The following is a 16,058-nucleotide window of genomic DNA, read 5'->3' on the forward strand; positions in this document are numbered from 1 at the left end:
CCAGCCAGCCCTGGGCTGGGCCAGAAATTCTAGGCCAAATTTCAAATGCAACGGTTAGCTGACGTCAGCTAACCGTTATTTTTTTTACACGATTTTTTTTCCTATAACTTCTATTTTTTTTCTATAACTTCTATTTTACAAAATTTGTTTTATATTTTTTTTCTAAATTATATATTTTTTCCTATAACTTCAATTTTACAAAATTTGAATTTAATTTAAGTTGTTGTTTTTAAATAATAAATTATGTTGTAGATTTTTACAGTACTTAGCCATTGGATTTGAATTTGAATTTAAGTTGTAATTTTTAAATAATAAATTATGTTTGGTCCTATAGCCCTTTGGTCCTCGGTTGGAGACAGTTTTTTGTGGCAGGGCTAAAACGAGCCCTATGGCCCTCGGTTGGAGATGGAGGCAAATATGGTCATGTACTGTTCATTAAAATATTAATATCTTAGAGGGTCAAATGGCTAAAATGAGCTATCTGGCCAGCCTTCAGTTGGAGGTGGCCTAAAGTCCTTACAAGTTCATATATTGCTCGCTATAATATATGGGCATTTTAGGCCAATTTCTATGGTTTACTATGTTGGTAAGATTTTAGGATACTTTGTTATTTTAGTATCATATTATTTTCATAATTCGTTTTCTATTTGTACTCTTAAAAATAGAAAGTCTAGGGTTAAAGGTCACTATATAAGCTTTGATATAATTCAATAAATAAGCTTTGAGGTTTTTTTCATAATATCAAGGGTTCATGTCAAACTCGTATCATATCATAGCTAGGGTTCTTGAAATTAACCAAGACCACTTATCGTGGCTAAATTAACACAGTATATGCAAGGCCATGCATGGTTGCGATCACTGCGAGTGAGGAAGAATTAATTTAACAATTCGGTCTAGTAATGCTTTATTTTTTAATATCAAAAAAAGTTTTAAACTCGAATCTCGGTCTAATTAATCTAAAGTGTAGTGAGCAACGATAGAGGATGACATTCAAGATGGACCAATTTGTGCCCTTTATTTGGCAAGTACGTGATCCATGCATGTGTGCATATAATGTGAAGGAACCACTTGATTTTAGAACAAAGTCAAAAACCTACGCCAAAAGGAGATAAACGTTCCTAAAGCTAAAGCTAATAAAATGATATGCTTTTCTTAATTCTGAATATCCTGTGTCCAAAGATTGAATTTACTTATGCTGCCTTCTTCTTCTTGTTTGTTTTATTAAGAAAATGTCAAACGTGCACCTCAAAAGAAGAATATACAAGTGCAAATACAGCAGCTATCATGATAGGTATTCAGTTGCAAACTAGAAATCCAGCACCAGAAGCTGCAAATGAAGGGAATATTTTTGTTCACCGGTTTGAGAGTGTGCCCTATGCATGTCAAATAAGTAACCAGCATCATCATAATCAACAAAGGAAGAATCAGCTCGAGGACAAAGGATGTTGGTGCTGTCACTCGAGGAAGCATAGGGGTAGAACAAGCCCAAATCCGCAGAAAAAAGGGCATGCATAGGGGCTTGGTCCGACAAAAGGCCGCCCAGCAGAGCAAGTGCACTGTAGAGATGGGGCGGGCCGAGAAGATAGAAGCCTAGGGGGTAGCTGCAGGCTGCAATGATGAAAGTCCAAAGGAATGGGCTTAGGCTCAAAGCGCTACAGCAGGCCCAAAACATAGGCTGCACAGTAGACGCCAAAACAACTTAGTTTGGAGCAAGAGTAGGAGTTGCTAAGGATGGCAAGGGGACGGATTAGGTTCAGATGTGTCATCCTCATATATGAACCTGTTTATTTTCTCTGAATCCGAACCTGTAGAATCTTTGAATGGATTTTCCCCATAATTGAACTCGTCGGGTGACGGATTTTTGATCGGGGAACGGTTTTCCCCATTATGATATTTATAAGTTTATTTATATTATTAACTAAATGAAGAATATTAAAAAAACGATATTAAATAAATTGTTATTATTAATACAATTGATACAATGCATCTAATAAGTAATATTGCTACTTAGTACTACGATCTAGTGATATTCCTCTTCACTTGTAAGTAAGATGTCTTAGGTTTGATTCTCGGCCAATGCGAGTTTAAACCACATTATTGCTAGCCTATTGAGAGGCTAAGCCCACCTCCTCCTCATAGTGTAGATAATATCACTTGTTCAAAAATAAGTAATATTAAAAATTTATATTACTAAGAAAACATTTACACTCTTAAAAATTATAACCATATAATTCCTATTATTAATGATATAAAAGTAAATAATTAATTTCATATTTAATAATGCATGATTATTAACAAACCCTTTTCATATAATAAATATTTATATTTTTTTATTCATAAATGAAATGGTTCGATTTCGAGTATGGGATTAGGATAGATACCCCAATAATCATAACCGAACCCAAAACCAAAAAATTTCCTCGATATTTACCTATAATCGTAAAATACCCGAAATTTTATATCCGAAACCAAACCATTTGGATCGGTTACTTACGGAAATCGGATTCTACAGGTTAAATTGTCATCCCCAGAAGTTGCAGGCTTGGTTCTGCTCGATGGTGCGGCTCGACTTGGCTTTAGGCCATGCCATGCGTGGTGGCGTGGCTCAGCCGCTATCTCTTTTTTTCTTTCTTTTCAGTTTTAGAGTTTTAAAAACCTTAGTTAAGTTGCGTGTGCATGAACATGTTTATATATATTGAACCATATAAGCAACATATATAATAATAAGACTAGAATTCATGCATCTTGGGAAATGTTTTCATGCTAACATGAGCTTATAAAATATCAATAATGTGTTTTTGAATAACCTACTTTTGCTGGATAAGAAATAAAGTCTTTGAATGCTAGTTGTAGAAGAACCTCTTCCACAAACCTTCAGTTTCTTAGTGTCAGCAAGAGCGTGTTGATATTTAACTGAAGATTTATAAAGGGATGAAGAGAGGGCGTGACGGCAAATAGAGAAAAGATAGAATATGTGAATTATGAGGTGTGTATTATATCATTCTATTGTGTTTTTATTTATAATAGTAATTAAGGAATAGAAAAATTTTGTGCTCACTTTGATAGAGAAAATAATTAACAACTACCCAACAAATTACGGACAAAATAGTAATATTGTACAATTTAGAAATCAAACGTGGAAGAAACAAATTCCACCACGTTTGCAAATCAATTTTTCTCAAACTGTTAGATTTCCTTGCCGAGGAGGATAGGAGGAGGCCATTCCATCAGTTTATATCACAAACTTCAGATATCCCAGCAGAGGCCATTGGTAAAGGTTATGGTACTGAATAAAGCAGAAAAAAGACGTATGTATGTTTAGCGCAACAAGTCATAGTAGTTTCAATCTTTGTCCAAAGTGTGCAATTTGGGATGATGGATGATGAATTACAGATGGTTGCACTTGTTATTTAAAGTTACTTCATGCTTCCTCTTTAGTTTTCTTATTTTCATTCTGATATATAGGTTCTCTACACTTGTTGTTTGTAGTTTGACTGTTTATTTTTACTCTTCAATGTTGTACATATGTATTTTATCAACAATGATTAATGCATTCGTTACTGTTTTCCACAAAGAGTTTGCACTCTTTCTTCCAAACGTTAGTGACATTGGTGATTAATTTTAGCAACAAAAAAACATTGAAGCCATCGCCATGGATGTGAGGATTGGTGGTACGTGATCAGAGATTGAAAACCCTAAAAACTGGATGTTGACGTGTAGGGTTGAGTTGAGGAAAAGTAACGTGAAACTTGAACGGGCAAACGAAAACATTTGGCACTTCAAGTGTAGGTTGGTTTTCTTCTCTCACAATTTTTTTTTCTTTCTGTTCTTCTTCCTTTTCCAGCAAATTTTCTTATCACTATAGGCCACAATTGCTTATAAAGTATTACAGTCATAGGTTTTTGCACAGAAAGAGAGGAGAGGCTGACACTTGATGGGTTTCTCTTATTAAGTTTTCATTTGTTTATCCTTTTTATTTATTTATTAATGTTATTGACACAAGTTTTTTTCATTGGGGAAAGAAATTTGGGTAATAATATGCTACTGTGATGTATCTTGTAAGGCTAAAGATGATTCTATGCATGTTTAAAGGAACAATCTGAGTTTGTCAAATACTACTGTGGTCATACATATTTGATTTCTCTCAATTGTAATCTTAATTATTCATGTTCTTCACTATCTTGGTTAATTTGCTGCCTTTTATCTTTTGCTTTATTTCCAATATCATACTTGGAATCTCAATGCAACATTCCAAATTGAGGAAGAGTAAACATATAGAATACTTGCGTTTAGCTTATTCTCTATTTTTTAAGTTTGATATACCTTTAAAAAGTGGGTTGAAAAATATAAGTAAAATCATGCGTGGTAGTTCCCTTCTAAGTGTCAATATTAGCATGGATGTTGGCAATGGCCATAGCTCAAGTCGTGGCTTGAACGAAGAGGTGAAGAAAATGAGGGAGGAGTGGATGAATAAAGAAGAAGAACACAGGAAGGCTGTGGACTTGGTTTAGTAAGATTATGCTGCCAAGCTTGGTGATTTGGGGGCTCAAATTTCGTCAGTTTTAATATCAAATTAGCCTTCATAAAAAAAATAAAGAAGAAATATTGAATATATGTTGCTAGGTTTATTTTCTAGTTTTCCTTTTTTTTTTTCCTTGCAAGATTGATTTGGAACATCATGTTTAGCTTCACTCTATTTATGTTTTTCTCTTTCAGGTACGCAGGTTTAAACAATATTAGTTCAAGACTAATAATATTGACCTCTCCATTATCCCATGGACATAAAATTTGGGAGGATCAAGAAATGAATAAAGATTGAATTGTTAGGTCATTTGTCTTATTTATTTGTTAATTTTATACTCATAACAACATTTGAACAAGTTTAAGTTTTTTCCTTAATCACGGTAGAAATTGCTATCTTTTTTTATAGTTAACTATGATCTCCATGCTTATTGTTCTATGTGGGCTGTTACAAAACACTCTAGAGAATGAGCCAATTTTCTTCGACCTTGGATTGGTTAAGAGAAGAAGAGCATGTGTTTTTCACAATAATCAAATTTCATTGAACTTGGGGAAATACTATTTGACCAACTAGGATTTTAGTTTGTTTGTAACTTAAGTTAAAATTGTAGCGACACTATTAATGTCTATAACCAGTGAATAACAATGATAAACGGCTAACACAATACATCTTTAAAGGCGTGCAGCCCTCATGATTAAAAAACAAAAAGCCCTTTCGCACACGTGCGGAGAGGCTAGTTTATAATAAAATTCTAAGTCCACGTTGTCATTGTGGTTGGTGTGGAAGATGAGACAGCTCCCCACTAATTAGTTGAAATCCACTTAATTAATTTAATTTCATCCAGTTTAGATTTCCTATCACTGAATTGGTGCCTCACCTACTAATTCCTTTTTGAAAAAAAACAAATTAAACATCAAATAAAACTTCAAATAATAAAAATTGGCCAAGCAGAATTGTAACATCGTTGGTAAATATTTCATTCAAAATCATACTAATCATCGTGCTTATACGGTGATACGGTATCTTAATCACAAGAAATCTTTTATTATATATGAAATACAAACATATACATCATATATTATTATACAAGTAGAGAGACACTTGAAAAAAAAAAAAAAATTCCTCTACTTATATAACAACATATGTCATATCACCCCGTTTCAAAGAACTCATCCCAACGACTTTAGCCAGGGTCTGAACATAGCAATCGATCATCTATTGCTTTGTAGCACCCTTGCTGCCAGGCTTTTCCATGACAATGAGCCAGTGCTTGTAATCACAACAAGGAAAAAACAGGGTCATCTTAGTGGACGGATGGTCGCTGAAGTTCGAATAGAGTTGAGGGGCGAGTAAGAATCGCCAGACTGATTGACCCGACAACAGGTGGGGGGCAAAGCTGGGATGCCGGCAGCATAGACGGGAGGAAAGAGCCGCCGAGTTGTACTGAGACGTGCAGCCGAGGGAAACCAACCACATAATATAACCATACGTTCCTCTTCTGTCTGAGCTTAAAGACTCTGTTCATCTCTAACGTGAAAATTCCTCGTTTATTAAAAGCTTAGCAAATCTTTGACATTTTCACTACGTCTATTCATGTGTAGATTTTTTAATTTTAATTTTTTTATCCCTGAATTTAGATGTATTAAATCATCTTAAATCTTAACTTGCCTACACATTCACAATTCTCTTTTAAAACCCAAATTCACCGCACTTTGATTTTAGAATCTATTAAAATCCTAATTTTGAGCAATTTTTGAAATGTGAGACTGATAAATAATGGAGTTTTAACAAAGTCCTAAACGATTTTTTATTCAAAGTAAAATTTTCACAGATGACTGACAAATCATACTTCAAAAAGTGAACGGCTCTGAAACAAATTGGAACGATTCGCATCATATTATGGGGTAAGCCCAAATTACCAACTGCAACCTGATTAGCAGGCTCAGTTCGTCATGGAACAGATTGAAAAGTAGCACCTGAGTCAGTGAGACTGCAGATCCAAAAAGCGATCGCATTCCGCCAAGTTCATCAGCCAATGGATCGGGTCATCAAAGCTTCCAGAAGCTCCGGTTCTCTCAACCTCTCAAATCGCTCCCTGAGGTAACATTTCGAACGATCCGCAGTTACAGAAGACACAAAATATCATCCATCTCCACCCCCATTATCTTTGCTCCCGATTATTATCTTCTGCAATAATTCAAATTTCCATCACATTAGATTCATTGGATTCATATGGGAACTGGTTTTTTTTTATTGTCAGGGAAGTGCCGGATGAGGTATATAAGAGTACGAGTGCAGTTGGGGACGATGAGAAATGGTGGGAGGTAATTAAATTTGTTTATTTTCTTTCTCTGAATCGTGAAATGGCCGTTCCGAATTCGCAAAGTTTGATTCTTTTCGATCGGAATTAGAGTAATGGACCCGTTTGCTTGATTTCAGGCTGTGGAGCTACAGAAGCTCATTCTAGCTCATAACAATATTGAATTACTGAAAGATGAGCTCAGAAATTTGCCTCTGTTAACTGTGTTGAATGTCAGCCACAACAAGCTTTCCGAACTTCCGGCTGCGATTGGAGAGTGAGTTTTGTTTGGAGTACTTTGTAGTAGTATGTGTTGTTGGTTTTGTGTTTTGTTGAAATCTCTATCCCATTTGGCAGGCTTACCATGCTGAAATCGTTAGACGTATCGTTCAACTCAATTCTGCAACTGCCTGAGGAAATTGGATCAGCAATTTCCCTTGTCAAGTACGGTTTTCTTCTTCTCCAATCCTTACATTTTTTTTAACACATGAAAAAACTACCAATATGTCTAATTGATTCTAAAACAAATGAGAAAGAAAGAAAGATTCAAATGGCTTTGTGTGCATGATTATGTTGTTGGTAGTTTTATGGATAGCATCCAACCAATTGAAGCTAGCTATCCTCTCTCTCTCTCTCTCTCTCTACATATATATACGTATGTGTGTGTGTGTGTATGCTTATCGTTATTTTTCATCAAATTAGGTTCTGCACCTATCACTATCTACAATGGCCACTTCTGGCCTTCAAGTACCATAAACCTAAAAGAAGCTGCTTTTTATTATAAATGGATTTCTTGGTCCTTGTTTGCCTAGTATTGCCATAAATGCATACCAGGCTCTTGTAATTTTTCTTTTTTAAAGTAAAAAATGAATATGAAAGAGCCAATTATTGAAATGGAAAAAGTGAAAGAAAATCTGAAACCATTTAACCAAAGGATTTCCACCGTTCTCTAGTGGGGTGTTAAAACTGTTAAGACCTCAATGTCGATGGTAGCATAATTACATGAAGGACATTTGATTTTTTAAATAAGTGTCCAACTTTATTTTGAATGAAGGATATTTTTTGTGCAATTGAAACCTAGTATTTTTAAATCCACGATTATTTTTTCTGAACTTGCCTATTTTAAGTAATTCCTCATAATCAGAGAAATTTTTTGGCTGATTTTAGGATGAAATGAAACCATAACAAAAGTACGATTGTTCATCTGTTGTAACGAGCTGTCTCAATTTCCAACACTAAACTAATTGTACGAAGAGGTCATATGACATATTATTTATCTTGCATCCAATTTCCTGATTATGGTATCATTACTCTTATTAATAACTTCAGAGTGGAACCTATCAGAAGTTTTAGGTTAATCAAGTTGTTCTGTGATCCTTCCAGATTTGATTGTTCGAACAATCAGCTGAGAGAACTCCCAAGCTCACTTGGAAGATGCTCAGATCTATCAGAATTCAAGGTAATTGCTTGAATTAGGTTGATTATTATGTGGTGGCGTAGCCATGTTGCAGGTAAAATTTGACACAGCATGTCCCACAGCCTTGTCCACAATCTTGTGGTGTGGTTGTTTAACTTTATGCCCTTTGCCCGAATCTATATGCATGTGACTGAATTTTATACGTTTTTGTATTTGTTTCATTTTATTATTCTATAAACTAGATGCCTTCAGTATGGAAGGATAATTTCATTTGTTTTTTAACATCATATCCGATTCTGATATAAAGTAAGTTATATGGTAATCTTTTTTCAGGTGTCAAATAATATTATAATCAGCTTGCCAGAAGATCTGGCGAACTGTTCAAAATTGATGAAATTAGACATGGAGGTATGAGCAAGATTGTAACTTTAGCTCCTGGGGATGATGACTTAATGCCTTTTTCTTATTTTTTTGTTCTTTTATGTAACATTAGTAATTTGGTAGTTGATAAACTTTAGGACCTAAAACGCGAAATTGTATCATCTGCCTGTGCCAGGGTAACAAGCTAACAATCTTATCCGAGAAATTGGTTGGATCGTGGACCAAGCTTACAGAACTCAATGCATGTAAATATTTACAGATTTGCTAATTCAGTGCTTACTTCTTGTTGCACATCTTTGGATATGTTGAAAAATTGTTTGTTATTGGAACCTATGCAGCTAAAAATCTGCTGGGTGGAATACCAGAGAATATTGGAAGTCTTTCTCGTCTCATTCGTCTTGACCTTCATCAGAACAGTGAGTCATTTTTTAATGGACGTACCATAAAGATTCATTTTTTGGCATGATATGGCCAATCTGTTCACCTTTTTTTATAAGTTGTGAATGTTTACGAATTTTGCAGAAATTTCATCAATCCCAGTTTCAATCATGGGCTGCTCTTCTCTTGCGGAGATCTATATGGGGTAGCAGTAACATGATCCTTTTAATTTTTTGAGGATATGGAGTTTATAGATAACTTTTGCAGTAACTTAGTGGGACCCCACTTAGTGGGAAAAGGCTTTGTTGTTGTTGTTTTGGAGTTTATAGATAACTTTTGCATCTTTTGAGATTTACTTGCACTTATACATCAAATTTTAGGAACAATGCATTGTCTACCTTACCGGCTGAGATGAGCGCACTTTCTCATCTAGGAACTTTAGATCTTCAATCCAACCAGGTAGGTAGAATTTCATTTTTATCTTTTTTCAGAAATGTGAAGATTGTCTTTCTTAAAACAATTGACGCCCACAAGACGTGTTTATAAATGATTTTCTTGCATCTCTCTATAATTAATGTTTTGTTGAGTTACTTGTATGAGTCTATTCGGAAGTGATCATTTTAATAGCCATCCTTTCTTTTTAGATCACACTAATTTTGCAGAAACTAAGATCTGAATACATTTTTCAGCACATGTACATGGCAATATTTTGGAATGTTTTAATCACCTGTACTACAAAGGTACCAAGGTGAGATGAGACTATTCTAACACTCCCCCTTAGTGCCAGAATTGGAGACTTGACTCTCCCCCTTCACGCTGCGTAGGAGATACAAACCCGACTGATCCATGAGGCACACCTTATCTGATACCATGTAAAATTTGCGGGTCAAACTTATCCTTAAAATCGGCATACTAGGAAAGGATGCCCATGGTTTAATATACCATCCATCTTAGGCAGTGTGGAACAGTGCTACAATCACAGACAATAACAACTTAAATCCACTTAGGCATGTTTACAGATGAGGTAAAAACTCAGTGATTATTGGTTTCTGATGCAAGAGAAATAATCTCATCATATCAGAAACTACTCAAGAAGGGGGGGGGGGAGGGGGGAGATGATATGGATAACCCTAGCTAAGTTAGTAGAGAGACTAATTAAGATCCTAAGTAAGCTGGAATTGACTGAAGGTGACTTCAGTAATTTCCAAAAGGCAATTCGAATTAATAATGGGATCTCCTTTGGGTGCTTGACACTCCAACCACTCCACGATTCTTCTGTTGCATGTTCTGCATCATCTTTGGATAACAAATTTTGAATTCTGTGCTAACTACTTCATGCAGTTAAAGGAGTATCCAGCGGAGGCATGTAAATTGCGTCTTTCTTTGTTGAATCTCTCAAACAATTCATTGTCTGGATTGCCCCCAGAATTGGGTAAGGTTAACAATTCATACCATTTAATCCCGTATGACTTGTGATGCTGTAAAAAAAAGTCTCTTGGTAATTTCACTTTGGAAGTTATGAAGGGATCAGAATTCTACTTTTGTTGACGCAATTTACAGTTGGTGAAAAGAATTGATATTTTTGATAATCATATAAGAAAGGAAGTGGTACTTCTCATACCTTTGCCAAACATATTAGACTATGCCAAAAATTGGGGCTAATTCTTTTTGGTAAAGGAATCTTAGAATACTAAAGTGGCACAAGTTAGAGTGCACTAGTCTTAACTATATTTGCACGTCTGGCAGAGTGGGGGTGGGCGGATGGGATAATGAAATGATGAAGTTTAGTTACATATAACTCAGGAAAAACTCTAATGCTAGTGGGATGGCGGAGGGTGGGCAAATAAAATGATGAGTAAACCTTGGATGTTTATGTATATTATACTCAGAAAAACTCTACTACCTACCTTCTGTTATCTTTAAATCCAATTTTGCTAATTCTTATGGTTAACTGATGAAAATTATTCATTGTTTAGGAAAGATGACTACGCTGCGGAAACTTTTGCTCACCGGAAATCCAATACGAACTCTTCGTAGGTGAGGCATCTTCTTGGCCCATATCATTTTGTGCTTCTGTTAAGTAAGTGTTATCCAACAGATTTTTCCTCTCCCAGCACATTGGTTTCAGGATCAACTCCTACTCTACTGAAGTATCTTCGAAGTAGACTTTCTGAGAATGAAGGTATGTTCATTTGACAACACATGCATGACCATTTTCTTTTCTTTTTTTGCCTCTCAAACATGCTAATTTTACAATTTTTTTCCTTTCTAAAAGGGATTATAGACTAGTTTTTCTGGTTGAATGTATGAAACTTGGAAAGAATTAAACATCCTAATTCTAATTTGACAACTAATAATAAGCATTCAATTCTGGAAGTATATCACATAGAAATCTACAACATTGTAAGAGTTCCAAAAATTCGCCACCATGATTTACAGTATTCAACCAACTTTTGTCTTTTAAGTAAATTTAAGTCAAGATTTGTGATATAGATGCTGAAGGTACAAGTACAAGAAAAGAGGACGTGATTGCCATGGCAGCTCGACTATCTATCGCTTCAAAGGTGCTGTTTTTTTATTTTTTCTAAGATAAGCTTTTTTACGAATGATCATTTTATGGCTTGATTTGCTGTCCATGTCCACCCTTTTTCCCTTTGATATTTGTATTGGTTGTTCTAGATGTCTAGTATAGAGCTCAGATTCACCCTTCTTTGTAATCTTTCTTTCTGATGCTGGAATGTTGCACTTCAAAATGGTTTTACTTTCAGGAACTTTCGATGGAAGGGGTGGGTTTGAGTGCTGTCCCATCAGAGGTATGGGAGTCGACTGAGCTCATGAAGGTTGATCTTTCTAGGAATTCCATCCAAGAGCTCCCAGTTGAACTTTCATCATGTATCAACCTTCAGGTAAAGTATCTTTACACTTATCGTGTCTTTATACTTATCGCTTGCCTGCTGAATGATGAAGTTCATAAAGTGAAGTGCATGTATACTGGTAAGTTTTTCCCTGACTTAGAGATACTACTAGTTACAATTATTTTGTGGCTTGACTTCTGAAGCTTTATCCATTGTCTAGGTGTAAGGCTAAATGGTGGAAAAGGTTAAGCAATAGCTTAGGAAGATGCAAATGGTTTAAATTGAAATTGTGAAGAAAACTAAGCTTTGGGCCACTGTTCCGGGGATGTGAAAAATATCTTGAGAGTAATAGATAGGCTGTTTAGGGAACTCTAAATTAGGATAAGAGGGATAGGGTTTGGTTGCAAAAGTTTCAGAGTATACAAAAAATTATAGTGAGCAACTGATAGATCTTCGTATTAGTTGAACTCCAGTTGCTTGATGTATACAAATGTGGTTATGCAGGCCTCCATAATTTGATATTTGTTTCTCCTTTCTAAGTACTTTATCTTTGTGTGAATAGTAATTGATCATACAACTTGCTTATTTTTTTTTAAATCTGCATTGTAAGTCATCCTTATATTTGTCCAAATGTGCAGACATTAATTTTATCCAGGAACAAGATTACAGACTGGCCAGGTGCAATTTTACAGTCGCTTCCTAATCTTTTGTGTTTGAAGCTGGACAATAATCCCCTAAGACAGGTAAATACATGTAGCTGGTCCAATCGTCATTTTCTTGTCTTGTCAATATATTTTCATGAGTTACTAGAGTTTTAGTAAACAAAGAAGGGATGTGGTTCATGACAAATACAATTCTCGCAACAAACCTTTTTATACCATGATATATAATATTACCAATGTATTCCAAAATCTTAATCTGTCAAGTAATGGGTCAAACATTGTATATCAAACGAAAAGATGTGAGTACCCTCCTTATTTCTTGACTTGTAGATTCCACCAGATGGATTTCAAGCAGCCCCTATGCTTCAGATTCTAGATCTAAGTGGTAACGTGGCTTCATTGCCAGAGCATCCTGCATTTTCTAGCTTACCACATTTGCAGGAGCTTTACCTGAGGTTAGTGAACTTATGACACACACACACTCACACATAGAGATAATATATGAATGTGTTGCGTGCTTGTAGATATTGAAGTTCCTAATAACATACACTGCTGTTTGCATACATCTATTTTCGTTGTTTCTGTTTTAGGCTAAGCTACATCTTTTTTCACTTGATAGACGAATGCAGCTAAGAGAAGTTCCATCGGAAGTCTTGAGTTTGCAGCAACTGCGGATCCTTGACTTAAGCCAAAATTCCCTCCAATCAGTTCCAGTGGTAATATATTCCTTGCCTAAGAAACAAATATACAAGTAATATCTCGAAATTTAAAAGTGTGTAAGCAGACGGCTGTAGAGGTTTTATGATATTAGTGGTAGATACTTTATGAGTTTAAAGGGGAGGTCCTAATTTCATGAGGCGATAGGAGGGAGGGTTGGATTTATCCCTTTGCATAAAATTTCTTTAAAAGAATTTGAAAGCAAATAAAAGAGAAAAAAAGCTAATTGTTGTAACCATGCCTGCCAGTCTTGGAGGCACCCTGAGAGGAATAGCTGTGGCTGTCATTAGGGCATATAGTACAAATTAAGTTTTTATGTACAAATTAGTATTTATAAAATAGGAATAAGAACTTGTTAAATGATGAAATATTATTGTATACAAAAAAAAAAGAACAATCATTCTTTAGAACGTAAATTTTAATAAACGGAGGTATGCTTAAAATGACATCTCTAAATTTAGGTCATTTTCTTGTCCCAAGAGCCTTTGTTCATGTGGCACTGTGAGATGTTGGGTAAAAGTTTAGGTCCTAGGTTCAAGTCTCATCTGATAAAAGAAAAAACTGTATATTTATTCAGCTAATGTATTTCCATATTTCACGTCGCATATAGTACAAATTAAGTTTTTATGCACTTCAGAAAAAATGGACACCTCAAAATCCTGGGGCTCGCCTTTGGCAGTCCAAGGAAATGCTCTAAATGTCAGATTTTGGTTCTCAGTTCATGTATCATGTCCTTCAAAGAACTTCTTTCCTTCTTGTGGTACGTTAATTGTGATCTGAATTCTTGATTATCCCTGTTAATATTGGTGTGCAGGAGTTCAAAAATCTTACTTCACTCACTGAGCTGGGCCTATCTGACAATAACATATCGACGCTTCCCCCAGAGTTGGTCAGTACATGAAGATCTTTCACAAATGTTTTGATTTCTTAGGTTGTGACAACTGACTTCTTGATTACAGAGAACAAAAGATTCTGTAGACTCATATGATTGACTATATAAAAAGATCGGATATAGAGCTTTACCCAACTTGCAGAGAGATTTCTCATTTCGGCAATGATGTAAACATTGCACCAGAGCTTATGTTACTAGAAGTATGGTCCTGCAATGGTTGGGGTCGGTCCTGATGAAAGTAACTAAAAGATAATTGATTGAATTGTTTCTTTTGTAGCTAAGATTTTCTTCATTAATGGATTGCCTTACGTCTTCCCTAAGTTGTCTACTAGCTCACATAATGTATTTGATTTATTCTAATCTAAAGCGTTCCTTTGATCAGGGGTTGCTTGAGCCTAGCTTACAAGCCTTGAGACTTAATGGGAATCCATTAAGAAGGTATGCTACTTTTTCCTCATTTCCTATTAGTTTCTGGAAGGTTTGATGTCATTCCGTATTTTGTGGTGTTAAACTTAAATAGTACAAAATTTTGCTGCGCATATAAAAGAAAAGGACTCGGAGATAAGTTTTAGGTCAGTCAAGTTACTTTAGGATTGTCACTGGCTCAATGCCTAACTCCTTAATTATCTGGGAAATGCGGTTAAGTATGTATGGAAATCACCTGTGTGTGGCCTGATCTACAGTGGACAAAAATGCAAGGCAACAGTACATCTATTAGCCTAAGACAACTTGAGGCGTGATCCCAAGCTCAAAATATGTCTGCTTGAGTTCTTACAATGATGCAACCTGGATAGTCTCTTGCTATCAATTTCTTTATTTCATTAGGAAGTTGAAATTTTCTTCTAAGAAGCAAAAAGATATTAACAGTAAAAATGTCAGCGAGGCAACACATTCCGTCCAATTGCGTGCTAATCAGTCGGGCTTCCTACTGAAACGTCAATCCATTGATTATAGAATGATACCTGTTGAATATACTTCATTTCAACGATTACCGGAGTTCTAAATTCCTTGCTGTTCCTATGCATCATTGGCCCTTCTCATGTTATTCATATGTACTTGAACAGCATCCGGAGGACGGTTTTAGATAGAGGAACCAAAGCTGTTCTGCAATATCTCAAGGACAAAATTGTTGAAGACTAGCATCTTTTGCATTCGCTCCCTTCTTGTCCAGATTCGTTCCACTCTTTTCATGTGACCAAGATCTTGATCTGAAGACCGCAACACTTGTACTGCTCGGTGTATTGCAGCTTTGTATCATTTGAGTGTATGATTAGTATTCTTCACTTTCGGATCCCCGCCTAATTAAATTCCAGATCAATTGTATGTTTGTTTGTTTATTTTTTGGGTGTTGTCGTTGGAGCTTTCGTTGGACCTTGACTTGTGGGTGCATGTGAATTTTACCAATACACACATTTTAATTTTTACAGAAATAATATTATTGACAGCAGAGTATATATCTTGCCTGTTCTTGTAGCACGGACTCGCACGACAACTAACTTGATGTTAAGAGGGGATATAGAGAAATGGGTACTTTGACATTCTAAGGAATTTTCAATGTGACGGGATTTAAAGAGGGAATTTAGGTGTTAAGGAAAGTGATTTTACTTTGAATTTTGGTGATTTTCAAGTTAATGCGATGGAAAAATAGGTGACCATCTTTTGTATATTTTGAAGCGTAGTACAACTCACATACCTCTTTTTACCTTTCGCACTCGTTTTAATTTTTGTCTATTAATTTTTTTTAATTTATTCTATCCAACGATCGTAAATTGATGCGTGAGAGGTAAAATAAGTGTGGATAGCACTATCCTCAAAGTTATTTTTCCAACTTTGTAATTGCACTATCCTCTAAGTTGTTATTCTAGCTTTGACATTTATGAACATAGGCTGAAGCTCAAGCTCTTCGGGATGCTTTGCTCTTGGCCAATCAACGTT

The 16,058-nt window shown here is 35.5% G+C and overlaps 1 protein-coding gene across 1 annotated transcript; it reads left to right on the forward strand.

Annotated features, from left to right (window-relative positions):
- The first annotated feature begins 6,341 nt into the window (after positions 1-6,341).
- LOC137743488 (plant intracellular Ras-group-related LRR protein 6) lies at positions 6,342-15,784 on the forward strand. Its single transcript, XM_068483391.1, has 21 exons — positions 6,342-6,622; positions 6,783-6,846; positions 6,962-7,098; positions 7,179-7,265; positions 8,205-8,280; positions 8,572-8,646; positions 8,795-8,864; positions 8,958-9,035; positions 9,142-9,202; positions 9,378-9,456; positions 10,339-10,429; positions 10,974-11,034; positions 11,112-11,179; positions 11,491-11,561; positions 11,766-11,903; positions 12,491-12,595; positions 12,845-12,969; positions 13,134-13,230; positions 14,046-14,120; positions 14,506-14,561; positions 15,188-15,784. Exons 1-21 carry the CDS (start codon positions 6,558-6,560, stop codon positions 15,261-15,263), a joined length of 1,755 nt encoding a protein of 584 aa, XP_068339492.1. The 5' UTR covers positions 6,342-6,557; the 3' UTR covers positions 15,264-15,784.
- The last annotated feature ends 274 nt before the right edge of the window (positions 15,785-16,058 follow it).

The sequence above is a fragment of the Pyrus communis genome, chromosome 8, assembly GCF_963583255.1.
Source record: "Pyrus communis chromosome 8, drPyrComm1.1, whole genome shotgun sequence".
In the NCBI taxonomy this organism is placed as follows: domain Eukaryota; kingdom Viridiplantae; phylum Streptophyta; class Magnoliopsida; order Rosales; family Rosaceae; genus Pyrus; species Pyrus communis.